A 15,304-nucleotide genomic window follows, 5' to 3' on the forward strand; every position below is an offset into this window, starting at 1 on the left:
CTTCTTTTTATAAGTTATCCCGAGACAACACAGACGACATGAAAGCGGAGCAAAGCGAGGGCCTTTAGAGAAGATTGCTTTTCAGGCTCGAAATGTGTGTGGCGGGTCTCACAGGGGACCGCTCGCTGCGAGCACATTCACTCCCCTGGGCCGGGGGTCCACACTGACAACATCAACAAACGGCCAGAAAGCCGCATTATGGTGGATTAGGATCCTGATGAAAAATGCTGCTACAAATTAGCAACGAAAACCCCAAAAGAGCGTGGGTATATCCCCGTTCATTTTCAATTACAGAGCCCGGAGGCCTGCTCACGTCCCCATTCATCTGGGGCCTTTAGAAACTGGTCCTTTACAAGCCACACAAGAGGAATACTTGCGCACTGTGGCGTGATATTCATGACTGTTATATACCTCAAGTCGTGTTTAAAATATTTAAACAGAATTTGTGCGTTCACACACACCTAAAAAGAGCCTAAATGCTTTACTGAGGGACTATTTTCTGGTAATCTTGTTTTGATTGCGAAGTAGATTATTTATAGTTACAAACTACATGATTGCAAAAGAAATGTGCTTTTTTTTCTTTCATGAGCAAATACAAGCAAAGAAATCATTTTATCAAAGGGATTTTTTAAAAATAGAATGCTTAAAAATAACTGAAATGTAACATTCATTATAAGGAGATGAGCCCTGTCAAAATAATATACACGTTCACAAAACTTCGTCAATGTTGTCTGATTAGATTAAATCAAATTTAACATAATGTGATGCTGTTCAGCCTTCTTTTGTGAAGCAAAAAACAACTTTTCCATTCCACAAAATTAATAACGCTAAAGATTGTTTTTCAAATTCACAAACATTTATTATTCTTGTCATTACAACAAAAAATGACCTATGAACATTTAGGTGTCTCTCTCTATTGGCAACACATGACAGACTATGTTTCACAGAATCAGTCGCGAAATAGAACGAACAACAATTAAAAAGGTTGAGAGAGGTAATCAGCTCTTTTATACCCAAAACCACAAAGCCTACGTGTCCACCGACAACATGAAATTATATTGTCACTAATTCACCGTGTACAGGAGACTCGGGGAGGATGGAGGTGGGTGATAGTGGGAATTGTTTTTGTGTCAGAAACTCCCCCTTTTGTCTCCATGTGCTTTATAAGTAAAACCTGAGTTTGTTCTCTGTCAGCCTATGTCAACAACAACAACAACAACAACAGTGCCAGTTTCTCACGACGCACAAAATAAAAACAATAGAAATCATAATAGAAATTCTCAATTATATATATTTTTAAATTCGAGTGACCCTTTTTAAGGATCTGTTTGTTTTCCTTTTCTCCCACTGACAACTGAAGGCCACATCATGCCAGATTGTAGATCCTTCTCAGAGTTTCTCTCGTTTTTGTCTTTCAATATTTTACATATTTACAAACCATAAATAAACATTTCTGTTATCTTACGATGGTAGGAAATTCGGAGAAACAAACCCCACTTTGACTTCACCGAGAATGTCCAGCCTACCTTCACACAGGACGACGACAGAACTGGGTTTTTAATAAAAACAGTTTCAGCGCCCTTTCTTTCTAGAAAGGACAAGTGTTCAGATTTGGGGTTTTGCTGGTAAAAGTCTGAGTCTGCGGTGGCAATATGCTGTCATGTGAAAGGTTCAAATGGTTGGAAGCCGAGGCCAGTGCCGGGGTCAACATAGCCAGGATCTGCGCCTGGCTGCTCGGCTGCGCGCTGTAGGAAGAGGCGGAGGAGTTGGCCGCACCGATGATATTGTCAATGGAGAAAGAAGGCCGACTCGTGGTGCTGGAGTCCGCTTTGAGAGGTGGTAAAGACGGGCTAAGTTGTGGATAAAACGGCTTTCTCAAATCGGCTCCCAAGAGGGCAGGTAGAGGATGTGGCGCAGGGAATATTGAGGCGGATGAGGGCAAGGTGCAGGGGGCGTTAGGAAACGGGAATGAGCCACCTGTGTGATGGGGGTGATACGGGTTGTGGGCTGCGTGGAAGTTCTGCAGTTGGAGTCCATAGTTGTATCCATAAGGGCCGTATCCAAACCCGGCCAAAAAGCCACCAGAGTCCCTGAGGATTTCATTCGCTTGGTGCCTCTTGAAACGCTTCCTCCTGCGCAAGAAGCTCCCGTTGTCGAACATGTCGGCGGAGTCTGGGTCAAGGGTCCAGTAGTTGCCCTTTCCGGGGTTGCCAGGCTCTCGTGGGATTTTCACAAAGCAGTCGTTTAGGGAAAGATTGTGGCGTATGGAGTTTTGCCAAGCGGGGAATTTCTCCCGGTAGTAAGGGAATCTGTTGCTGATGAACTCACAAATCTCGCTCAGAGTAAGGCGTTTCTTTGGGCTCTGCAGGATGGACATGGTGATCAGAGCTATGTAAGAGTAGGGAGGCTTCACAAGTGCACTTTTTCTGGATTTCTCACCGATCACGGAGCCCACCTCTGCACTGGAGCTCATCTGGTCTGACGGGCAATCGGAGCTGCTGAGCCCGGGGGAGGAAACCATCTCGACTGCGTTCTGGGAGTAATTATCGTCCGAGTCATTGTCCAAGTTAAACTCGTGGTGAATATACTTTCCGTCCTTTCCAACCGATAAATCACCCCCAACCACGTCGATGTCCACATCCTCGGACAATGCAGAGTTGTCGGACATATCCGTCCCTAATGTCATCCTTGGAGACGCCGCTGCTCTTTCTCCTTTCCTCCAAATGTCCTCCTCCTCTGGTCCGGCGAGGCTCCTGAGCGAGAGAGCGCGCACACTCTCCCTCGCCCTCTAACTACCACACAGACTTCTGCTGCAGTTTGAGCTTCAACTACTGAATGCACACATGGCTAGAATCTATTGACAATAGAATATCTATTTGACCTGTGGATCTGGCGACTCCTGGTCATCCGAGGCTGTTGGTGCAGTTCCGTGCAGAGTCCTCACCGAGCATAAAACTATTTTTTATACGCGTGACAAGAAAGTCAAAGATCGTCGATCTGTAACGAAACTGGACGTTGATTTCATAAGATGTTATTTTTCCGTCTGTGATCAGTTTCTCCAGTAGTTCATTTAAAAAAAAAAATCTGCGTTTGAATATCCAAGTATCTGTCCAAAATGTCTTTTACGCACGGGGTTGGGTAGGTATCCAGCCAGACTCTGACACTATCCTACTTAGCGCTCAAAAGGTATTTATAGGAGCATGCTGGTCACGTGGTCTTTGAGTCACTGTTACCAGGAACTAGGTGAAACTACTTTCCAAAAATTAATATAGCCTACGGTTCTGCTCTTCATTGTCAAAATCTGATTGATAAAATATAAATGTTACATAAAATAAGAGAAAGCAAAATCTCGTGTTCAAACGCATATTTTTTTATTCATTTTTTAAAACTAATTGGAGATATCCCTAATTGTGTGCTTAACGTTTATTCAGAATAAATTGCTAATACAATTAAAATAATATTAATAAATATAAAAACTATATCTCTTTTAAAATGACATTGAAAGTTCTTATTTACTTTTAAAAAATCGATTTCATTTATGCACGAGGGTTCGTCTTTTTGCAGTGTTAGGTGATAGAAGAATAAAACGTACTCCGATGCGGCTGAAAGGTATCTATATAAAGAAGTCTACACACAATCAAAGCATATTTAACTTTTGTTTTAAAAATGGAATCCATTTGTTCATATCCATACCGAAATGGTTTATGATGGAAAAAAACTGACAAATATCTGCAAGCAAAAGGCATGGAGGGAATTTTTATCAAGGTATCGAATGGCAAATTGATTTATTATTATACTATTTATTATTATTATTATTATTATTATTATTATTTATGTTTCGACATAGGTTAAATACAAAGTGTTAAATATCACGTTTATGCTTTAATGTTCATGGAACTGTTGTTGTTAGATCGATTGCATCATTACATTAATGAAATCTATGAATAGCGGGACAGAGCTGCTGTTCTCGTGTAAATTGATGGATTTGTCTGGGATGACTTTCTCCTGAAACATTTTGGCCGGTCGCCTAATTCCCTGATCACGTCTCAAATTTGTATTTTCCCTTGTTCAGAAGTCACAACACTTTCAGTCTGCATTTTCAACAAAATTCCCGAGCGACAACACATGGGGAAGTAGTCACTTGCAACCTGCTCCAGTTCGTCTACATCAGGAGCATAAAGACCAGACAGACAACAATTGATACGTGATGTGCAGGCTGACATTCCAGTTCATTTCACAGTAGAAGCACCGAGTTATTGGGATGGATTTTTACATCATCAATCAGCAGCTGGGTTGTCTTTTTGTGTTTGTTTATTTACATCCTTTGTATATAGCCTATTTATTCATTAGTTCGTCTATACATGTATTTGTTTAATTATTCGTTTATCTATTTTCTGAACCACATATTTCCCAATTCATCTACACATCGTCATTGTTTGTTCTCTGCTTTATTAGTTCAGCCTGTATTGTTGGCTCTTTCTTTATTGAATGAAACAACTGTTAATGAAGTGCAGGTCAAGCATGCACCTTGTTAAATCCTCTGCTGAAGCTGTGACTGAGCCGTGCGTCCTCTTCTTTAACCCGCCAGTCACACTTTTCTCGTGGTCTCATAAACAGCCCTGGTTAATTTGATCGTATCTTTCTTTTCTGTTAGCCAAACTTTTTTGCAGTACTGGGAAATAATGTCCACATTTTACGCGTTTCTTTCATTCGACCCATATCTTTATTTCTCACAATATCACAACATAAAAGTAGCCTACGTCACAAGTTCACCGTTGAATAAAAACGACATTTTAATGTAACATATAGGCCTATCTGTCTTCTTCGTTAAAATAAATTAAAGTTAAAAAAATATATTGACGATCGATAATGAAAATGTGGTCTACGTGAACCACTTAAAGATACACACTAATTCAAAAGATACAAAATGTAAGTCCTCTTTCGTGCTACAACTCTTCCTATTATCAGACATCCACCGTCCCTGCACATGTCACAGGCATTTAGTGCCACATAATATTTATTTTATCAGTAGATCTTTATCATGAGTCAAACTTAAAATTAACATTTTTCTGTAGAATATTTCAGGTCCTTTCAATTTCCATCCCCATTACAAACTGGTTTCTGATCTAATGGTCCCTCCTGGATAAAGAGGTTTCTCACCGTCAGGTCTACTGTTTGTGGTATTAAAGCGCCCTCTGCTGTTGATAAAGGGAATGAAACTCCATACAATAATGGTTGTTGGAATGAGAGGCTGGTGCATATTTTCATAGCCCAATCTAATTTGAATGATTCAAAGAGTGGCTAGACAAGTCGCAGACCTGGCAACACATTACAACAAGGTAGACCATTTTTTGAGTTAACTTAGATACCAGGGAACAAATAAGGATCTAACTAAGAACTAACTGCTGGTTAATCAAGAGTTAAAGAGGAACCCCTTCATTTAGATTGACAATAAATGAATGCTTAGTTCATAATAAAATGATTGAGGAACCAATATGGCAATCTTACTGAATGTTAATAATCAACTAATAATTTGCGCCAGGCTGTCGGGATATTAAACAGATGAACCTGTGCTGCATGTTTATCTTAAATTAACTGCACTTTAGACACTCAGTGAATGACTGTGGTGCTAACTGTATGCTGCCTGTTTGATTCCTTGTCTGTTTTATTAATCCAAGCTATTTTATAGTATTGTGTACTGTACTTTTAGAAATGATTGTATTCCTTAGTATATTTTTAGATATCTTGATGTGTCTATATGTCACATGTTTTCTGACACATTGTTTGGGGCTTGGAGACCAGCATTTAGTCTTTTTCATGTAATGAGCAAAATGATAAACTAACAGAATCTTGAGTATAAGTTCATCAGTTGACTGTATGCATTTATCTATTTAATAGGGACGATGGAATTTCGCATAGTTTCAATACAGAAACTGATGTGCTGCACGGAGAGTTTGGATCTACCAGAGTTGGGCCTTTGGGTAAACAAACTGAGTAGAGTAAAAATGTTCAACATTCAATCACATACAACCACATATCACTATATGAGTATACATTAAAATGTATTTTAACATTTACAACAATATGACAATACAGAAATAAACCAATTTGAATATCAGATTTAAGATTCAAGTTAAAAGTGGAAAGCTCTCTGATTTGCTTTCAGCCCACATTTCACCTTTTTGAAATTTAATTTTAGTTCAGATGTTAATGTGTTCCAGAGTTTACAATCTCTGATGGAGAAAGCTGATTGTCCAAATGTAGAGCTGCGTAGTTGTATGTTAAAGTTTCCATTTACTGTGCTACTTACACTCTTTCTGTCCTGTCTTTGAACACATCTGGGGAGAGGTTCAGGGGCTAGATTGTTGATACATTTTAGAACTAATTTGAGGAAACATAATTGCATAAAGCGCTCCAAATTAAGTAGGTTGTGTTTTTTCAGTATGTAACAGTCCACCGGACAGGTTGTTTTGTCTTTTATTTTCCGGGCCTGGTTGTGTGGTGATGAAAGTTTTCTGATTGTGGGGGTGAAGCTTGAGTCCAAACTGTCATGCACAATGGGAAATGAGAGAAAATCACTGAATGCATTAACACCTGTGCTGCCTGAGTTGTTATGTAGTAAAGCAGCTAAGGTTTTTCTTGATTGTTCTTTGATTTTTATTTACCTGTTTATCAAACTAGAGCTGTGAAATAAGCGTAGTCTCTGGTTTCAAAAGTATAATCAGTGTTGAAGTGCCTTAAACCTGCATACTTTCTAATGTTCAGGAAAGGGACACTGCTACTGGTTGCAAGAATTCAAATGGTAAGAAACCATTTGAACTACCTCAAAAATTGACACTGAATCAGAGCTCTCTTACAATTTAGTGCAAACCACCTCTGTGCACAAATGCTCCAACTTTGCCCTCCCCCCTTCAAGTGAAACCAACACTCACTGCAAAAATACTCACATAATTTCTGGTACTAGCAAAAACAAATCAGGTAATGGGAGTTAATTACACACAATATGTATAACAGTTGAATCATTTCCAATCAATTCTGTGTAAGACTTGCACTGATCCAACCGAGCCTATTTCAAATAGGTTTATCCTCTGCATAGTTTGGCGTGGTCTCAGTGCTGATATGTTGAATAGAACCGCTGTAATGATTCATGATCACAACAAACCCACCAAGCAAAAAGAGACTGATTAGCTTGCTTTTGCTTCCATCTAGTGGGGGGAAATATATAACATAACATATAACAGCTCCAAACATGTTGTCTAATCTGCAGCTACTGAAAACACAGTTGTTGTGTTTCACAGGAGGCATCATGAGGTTTGTCTGGTTCAGAACAAGCCTCACTTCGAGTCTGACTGGCGGAAGGACTGCTTTAAATCATCTGTAAAGCTACCGGTCATGAAATATCAGAATCATTATTGAAGTATTCCTGATTCTTAAAGTATATGGATCAAGGTAAATTCAGCTCTGTTTTTGTTTTCATTAAGATTTCCTGGGGCGCTGGTGGTGCAGTGGGCAGTGAACACGTCCCATGTATGGAGGCTGTAGTCTTCCAAGCGGGCAGCCCAGGTTCAAATCCAACCTTTGGCTCCTTTCCCACATGTCATTCCTCACTCTCTCCCTCCCCGATTTCCGACTTTATCCACTGTCCTATCTCTCCAGTAAAGGCACAAAAGCCCAAAAATAAATCTTAAAAAAAAAAAAAAAAAAAAAGAATTCCTCACACTCATCAGACACTGTCTTAAAATCAAACAAGTCATGTATACGTTTGGTTTTTTTAACAGTAGCTATATGTTTGATACTAAGCAAGGTCAGACAGACCCAACAGGTGGACTTGGGCTAACATGTTTTTTTTTTTTTTTTTTTTTTAAATTTTGGTGCTTTTTAAGCTTTTATTTAAAAATAGGACAGTGGATAAAGTCAGAAATCGCGGAGAGAGAGAGAGAGTGGGGAATGACATGCAGGAAGGGAGCAACAGGTCGGATTTGAACCCCGGCCGCCCACTGGGAGGACTATAGCCTCTGTACATGGGGTGTGTGCACTAACCACTAGGCTACCAATGCCCCAACATGTATTGTTTTTCCCACTTAAAAAGTTGGAGGAACAGTAGCTGTGACTCCATATAATGATTTATGATCTATTCTTTATCCATTTCTGATTGTTTTGAGTGACCCCCACCACAATGTAGCACAATGTACATTCACCTCTGCACTCCTGTAGATGCAGATGCAATGAATAAAAGCAGGGCATCAGAACATTTAGTAAGGCTATCATGATCTGTAATATTAACAGTCCTACTATAAGTAATTGTCTAGCTTACACCAGGCCAGTAAATGTCTTGTAAGTTTCACCTTTGGCCTGGCAGCATTGTTGATCGCTACAGACGTTTATAACCTCGACAAACAACACACTGAGAGTTTTTCATTTCTATATTGACCGCTCTGTCTCTACTTGTAAATTGCTTTTGTGAGTTGTTCTTTTTGTACAACATTTATTAAGGTCAACATGTTAACACTGACACAGTCACAGACTTATCTCTCCATACTTCAAATTGTAACTCTAGCTTCAAAGAATGAACAGCCTGTTTTTTTTTTTTTTTTTGCCACCAGCAGTCACAATTAATCTTTTATCTGTTAATTAATTAATTAATAATTTATATTTCATGATTTTTAAATGATTTCAGATGAAGCACTTTTCACAAATAATGATAAGCGTGTGACTTTTTGGTTTGTTAGTCATGTTTTCAGGTTTTGATCAATTTTATTTATTGAGAGTTAATTCATGTTTAGCAGGTTTCATTTTTCCAAACAAAACAAACAGGGAAAAGTAATCAACATGCAGTTTGAACCCAAAAAGCTTATTGTAGATAATTGTTGAGAGCTGAAAAATGACCTGATTTGTGGTTTTGATACTCAAATGAATATTGAATGCGCACTAAAAAATGTATATGTAAATCAATTATAAGCCTTAAATATTCTGAGCAACTTAAAACTCATAGATATAGCCTACCATTTAACATGTAACAATGAAACAAATCAATCAAATGATCCTAAAAGTCAGAGTTAATAAATGAAACTCTTCTGGAGGGTATATAAAACAAAATAAGGAATATATAGGAAATTATAATAAAACATTTATTTATTTATTTATTTATTTAACAAGGGAGGTCAACTGTGACAAAGGTTGTGTGCAGGTGTTAAAAACTAACAGATACTCCAAAGTGTAAGTGTAAAGTGTTAATACTGAGTTAGACATTTCTGTCTTTATGATATGTAGAGGGGCTGTAGCGCAGATTGAAGAAGAATCTGAACATTTTGCATCACCGATACTTTATTTCTACAGGTGTTCCAGCTCCAGTTAGTTAATCGATAATACTTTACACTACTACAATTTTAATTTTTTTTTTTCTATTCTTTCTTTTAATTTTGTGATGCTTATTTTATTTTTAAACTGTAAAATATTTTGACTTTAGGTAAGCCCTAGAACTTTTTTCCTCCCTTGTGTCTTCTTTGTAGGCTACTACATTTTACATAAACACATTCGAATGAAAAAAAACATTCACCCTTTAAATAAAAAAAAAGAAAATTCGTGCTGCTTATCTAATGTCTACCTTTGGTTAGTAAATGAAAATATATGAAACATGATCCTTCGAATACCGTTTAATTTCTTCAACTAGATTTGTTTTACAACATGTCAAAATTGTAATTTCTCCATATCTCCTGTATTGAACACTTATAAAGAACAGTGAATCCAGGACATAAATGTAGTTATTCTGTCCAAATAGCTTTAAAATTAATAACAGGATACAATGTGCTACGTTAGATAAAACAGCTAAATACAAGCTAAATAAAACAGCAGCATCATTTTCTCTCACCGATTCTAATCATTCACACAAATAAAGACCACATTTATTTAACTGTAAAAAAAGAAAAAATGAATTTATTTAACGCGACCTGTCGTCAGCAATATTAACACACTTTTCTAAAGTAAGTTTGAATACATCAACATCAGCAGACTTAAAAGATGCAACATAAACATATAAACTTCAAAACGAACTAAAACACTAAATATAAGAGGCGCAATAAAAATAAAAAAAACTGAGAATGGTCAAGAATGTGTCAAACGGATCTCAATGGCTTTTAAAACAGGAATGTTTTATCATAAGGCTCGGTCCTTCAGTAGGCTATTGTGGGTCTTCGGATCTAAAACGACTCACCAATTTCATCACAGGAATTTACAAGTAGTCTGTTGAATAAATCTTTGGTGAAATTACAGCTATTGGTCAATAATACAAAGAAATGGAAAAGGACTTCGTGACGATATCAGACCTGTAGGCTACTTTTAGAGGGAACACTCCTTTATAAGGGCAAATGTAGTCAATTATAATTAATCAGGGTTTAGAGGGCGTATAATGTCTCACATGTAGCGCTCTAACCCTGACGCAAAATTGGCCTGTCTCATGTAGCTGTTGTTGTAGGAGTTCATGGGGCTCGAGAGGCCCAGCAGCTGCTCTGTGTGATCCGCGCACGAGCCTGGACGCAGGGCTGGCAGGGGCAGCCTGTTCCCGGAGCAGTACACCTGAGAGTTTCCGGGGGAGAACCCGGACTGGGTCATGGCTGGCAAAGTTGGAGGGGAGGCCGGTGAGGAGTATGGGTACGCTCCACCGAGGTTTGACGTGAGGTTCCCGGTGTTCCTGCTCAGCATGTTCGCAGAGGGGTTAACAGTCTGGGTTTGGAAGCACGCGGAGGGGTCGTTGCCGGTGACTGAACAGCTGGAGGTCATGGTGCCGAGGTCAGCTCCGCCATGCAGCCCCAGAGCTTGGGAGTTTAGATCTCCGCCCTGCACCACTGTCTGCTGGCTGATGATGTTGTCGATGCTGAACATGCGCGGCTGGGCTTGTCCAGAGGTCTGGTAGTGATGCAGCATGGCAGGATGCGGGGATGTGGCGGTCAGCTGGGACCCATACCCAGACCCTATCCCCGCGTACAGGGTGTTGGGGTACGTTGGCCTGCCCATAGGGGTCGGCGTGAAGGCGCTGGAGCTCTGCATGTACCCGGGGTAGGTGCTCACATCTGTGCGCTTGAACCGCTTCCTCCTCCTTAGAAAGCTTCCATTATCAAACATGTCCTCAGCCGCCGGGTCTAACGTCCAGTAGTTCCCTTTCCCGGGTCTGCCGGGCTCCCGAGGGATCTTCACGAAGCAGTCGTTCAGGGTGAGGTTGTGGCGGATGGAGTTCTGCCACTTCTTTGAGTTCTCTCTGTAGAAAGGAAAACGCTCCATGATGAACTTGTAAATGCCCCCCAGGGTGAGCTTCCTCTCGGGGGAGTTTGCGATGGCCATGGCGATGAGGGCAATGTAACTGTAGGGAGGTTTGCCCCTCTGGACGGGCCTTTTCCTCCGCCTGCTCCCTCCAGTTGGCAGGTGCTCCTCGGTCTGCCCCAGGGCGGCTCCATCCTCTGTGTTGGGGCTGCTCCCCCGGGGCTCTGACTTGATCAGGATGTTGTCCTTCGACCGTGCCTGCAGCATGAGAGGCGGCGGAGGCAGCGGAGAGTCCAGGCTCACGTTTGGGGACATGACTACAGGACTTGCCTCCGCGGGCGAGTGCTGCGTCTCTGCGGTCATGTTGCACATGCCAGAGAAGTAAGAATAACTTGCCAGATTCATAAAAGAAACAAGTATTTCTCCTTTTCTTTTTTGAAAAACAAAGTTCAGAAAATGCCCTTTAGAGACACAGGTGACGGAACACTGCTTTCGACATAAGGTAGCCCCTGTGTGTCCTGCTCTAATGTCTGGGTGGTTTGTGTCAGTCCAGGTGAGAGGGAGGCGCTGACAGTTATATAAAGCGGGGCAGGTGTGACGTCACTAGCTAGAGGCAGAAAGACAAAACCTAAAAGGACATTTTAGTAGCCTACCCCCCAGACCCATGATATCCCGATTTGACAATAAAATCACGCTATCTTTATAGAGTTCAGGTTGTTTTTCTGTCACATGGATTCGGTTTTTTGTGTTCTGTCCTCCCTAAATGTTTTTAGAAAGGGAATCTAGGAAAAAGGGCTTGTTAAAGCTCTCATAGCCCACAGTAAATATCCATACTTCCTGCTTAAGTGATGAGTAAAAGGCCAAACCTGAACATTAAAAGAAAAGCCACTAACAGAGATTTACTTATGAGCCCTCCATCCCTCCATCTCTATCGCTCTCTCTCTCTCTCTCTGTTCCCTCATGCTTTCACTGCCAGTTCTGTGTATATCCAGGGCAGAAACAACACTCACAGAGCTGCTCTGTGCTACTCCAAACCCAACAGCCAATCCACCAATTGAAAGATAAAAACAAGCCACTGAAAACAAGCAATTGAGCTATCAAAGCTTTTGGTGGAAGAAAAGTAAATATCCCTTCATTTCATTTTCATTTTTGAAGAGTGATAATCAAACAGACCCCTGGCCCGACAGAAGAGGTGTTATCTTATGGATTTTTAAGTAAAAACACACTTCTGCACACAATTGCTTCGCAGGCAAAACCCTTTAAACACAAACATGATAGTGCTTCTAATTGATACAGACAAATAGAGGGTTGGAGGTAATTAGAAAGGTACACAGGGAGCTGACCTGCTGCCACCACTTTAAACAACGTGATGAGAGTAGTTTTTTTTTTTTTTAACTGTTGTGAATTTCTTGATGGAGATAGATAAAGACTGCATGAAATACAATAAATAATAATAATAATTGAACAAAAGGACAGTACTTATAAAGCAGATACATTTATTATATCTTGGGCAGAACAACCAAACGTCATCATAACTTTTTGCAAAGATTGCATGGATTGTGTAATATTCTGTATTTAGAATTAATTTCCTCTAGAGCCCTGGACAGAGATTGTTTTGAACTGTCCTTAGCACCATTAGTTCTAGCTATTTAAAGTTTCAAGTAAATTATGTCCCGTCGTAAAAGAGTCCAATGCTTTATCTCGAGCTTAGTGTGAGGGCTTCCATCTTAATACTAAGAGCTTTTTAGCGGCTGTTGGACCTAAAAGTAGTAATCTTTCCTGTGATTTGGAGATACTTAATAAAGTAATCATTCAGGAGTAACACAGTGGGTGACAAAGAAATATGCATCCCTGTAACATCAGATAACATGTGTAATACTCTAGACCAAAATTGCTATACCTCTGGACAGTGCACATTACATAGGTTCCCACTTCATTACAACTACATAACGTGCAAATGGGTGACAGGCAAAGCTGAAGTTGGAAGTGTTTTCTTAGAGTTAAATCAAATCTATGGATGAATTTGAAATTGATCATTTGATAATTGTAATTATGGGATGAGAGAGACACATTTTACTGAACTCTTTTCTAATTAATGGGCTCCTGCAAGTGATTTAAGTCAAAGTTCCGAACCTTGGTCACTCCTATTGACCAAGCTGTAATTTCTTGTACATATTAGACACAAAGCCCACACCTTTGGTTTCGGTGAACATATAAATAATGAGTGGATGTGTCGTAAGAGCTCCTTTTCATGGGACCCTATGAGCTTGAAAGACTGGCCTCAGCTGCAAAGCAAAAGAAAAATGAGGTTGATGGTAAGTTATAATTTCCATTCAGATCCTCAAATGATCTTAGCCTGTCATTGTTGATGACGTGAGAAAGAGTGTTGATACCACCCTTTAGACCAAGAAGGAAAGGCCGTGGGTCTACGATCTAGACAAAGTAGCTCTTTTTTTTTTTTTTAAATCGGCGTATGTGTGAGCCGTTTCACATCCCAGTCCCCCAACTTTGCAGCATGCTGCCAAATCATTATACAGTGAGATGTAATGGGTCTAAAATTTTCCCGGGCCAGGAAACAGGACTTCATCCAATTTATAAGGACTGACAATAGAACGTTCAATCTCGAGCCATGGTGTACTTGGGTCCTTCAAGGGGGCGAAGCATTCGGATATATAATACAACTCAAAATTAAATCCTCCTTGTGATTTCCTTTGGCCAAGAATTGTATTTTGAAGCAATCGACGCCTTCCTTTCCAGATCTACAGGCCATGCTGTGTATGAAAAATATGATGGCCATAGTCATTCCAAAGCCATTAATCATAACTATACAATTTCCCCTTCATATCTCTGCCAACACATAGTAGCTGGTTACCCACCACCCTCACAGATAGATCAACCCCTCCCCAACCCAGCCACAGCTCAGACACCACTAAGCCCAGCTAGCGACTCACAGCCAGTGGCTAACAGCTTCAGACAAGCGTGGGAGCGGGCTGTATCCAAGCAGGATCTGCCCCCAGAGCTGCCAGGTCAGGCAGGACAAACAGGGGCTCAGGCCAGGAAATAGGCCCTCTGCCTCAGGGCCTGCGGCCTCTTACTAATCCCCTCTCCTCCTGAACCAGCCCACTAGAGCCTCCCTGTACCTCACTGCACCTCTATGCTCTAGGTGCACTCTTACACAGGATGATCAGTTTGAATATTTTGGACAAAGCCCAAAGTACCAACAAGCACTTGCGTGTAGAATTGTGTTTTCTAATATTCGCTTAAATTCCAAATAATGCATGCAACATTTTTACATATACATATTTGATAAAATAGCAGTTGTAAAGTTTTCATGCAATCTCCTGGAACCTGGGTCGGTTTTAGGTACTTCACTTCTTCTCAAATACATTTGGGCAAATGTATTCCTCATGCCTTCTCCACGGTAAATAAACAGTGGTTCATGTAACAATAGCATCAAACTGAATGCCAAAAACCTGTGAGGAATAGAAAGAAGGTTGTCCAGTCTTGATGTTTTTAATCTTTAACAAATTTCCAAGTAGCAATAGTTCCTGTCTCCTGCTGATTTGCACAAAGTAATCCATGCATCTCTTTTCCCACTTGGACCACAGTAATGCACTTTATACCTGTATCAGCACAAGCTCCCTCAAAGGATACCAACTTGTTCAGAACACAGCTGCTCTAATTTTAAATGGCACCAAGAAATGCAAACATATAACCCCTAAGCCCGATTACACTGGCTGCCTGTTTTTTTTCTCATATTGATTTCAAAATTAAATTAACCAGTTTCAAGGCTTTATATTGTATTGCTGCAAACTGTATAAAAGGTATATTGACATTTAACTTTCCTGAGAATTATTGAAGATAATAATATACAATAATTATGTAATAATAATAATAATAATAATGAATAATAAAATATAATTGAATATCAGTGGATGAAGCTCTGCTGGTTCTTCCCAGTTACAAAAATTACAGCGCCTTTGTAATCTGAGCCCTCAGTCCACTGAGCACTCTGCAGATAACAATTAGTCAGGGCACATCTTAAGCTTCT

General features: G+C 40.1%; 2 protein-coding genes across 2 annotated transcripts; both read right to left on the reverse strand.

Moving 5' to 3' along the window:
• Positions 1–834: 834 nt before the first annotated feature.
• Positions 835–3,167, reverse strand: foxd2 (forkhead box D2). Its single transcript, XM_020647609.3, has one exon. The coding sequence runs from the start codon at positions 2,684–2,686 to the stop codon at positions 1,589–1,591; it is 1,098 nt and encodes a 365-aa protein (XP_020503265.1). The 5' UTR covers positions 2,687–3,167; the 3' UTR covers positions 835–1,588.
• Positions 3,168–9,158: 5,991 nt separating this feature from the next.
• Positions 9,159–11,780, reverse strand: foxe3 (forkhead box E3). The gene has a single exon (XM_020647581.2). The coding sequence runs from the start codon at positions 11,656–11,658 to the stop codon at positions 10,411–10,413; it is 1,248 nt and encodes a 415-aa protein (XP_020503237.2). The 5' UTR covers positions 11,659–11,780; the 3' UTR covers positions 9,159–10,410.
• Between the last annotated feature and the right edge of the window lie 3,524 nt (positions 11,781–15,304).

The sequence above is a fragment of the Labrus bergylta genome, chromosome 6, assembly GCF_963930695.1.
Source record: "Labrus bergylta chromosome 6, fLabBer1.1, whole genome shotgun sequence".
Lineage (NCBI taxonomy): Eukaryota > Metazoa > Chordata > Actinopteri > Labriformes > Labridae > Labrus > Labrus bergylta.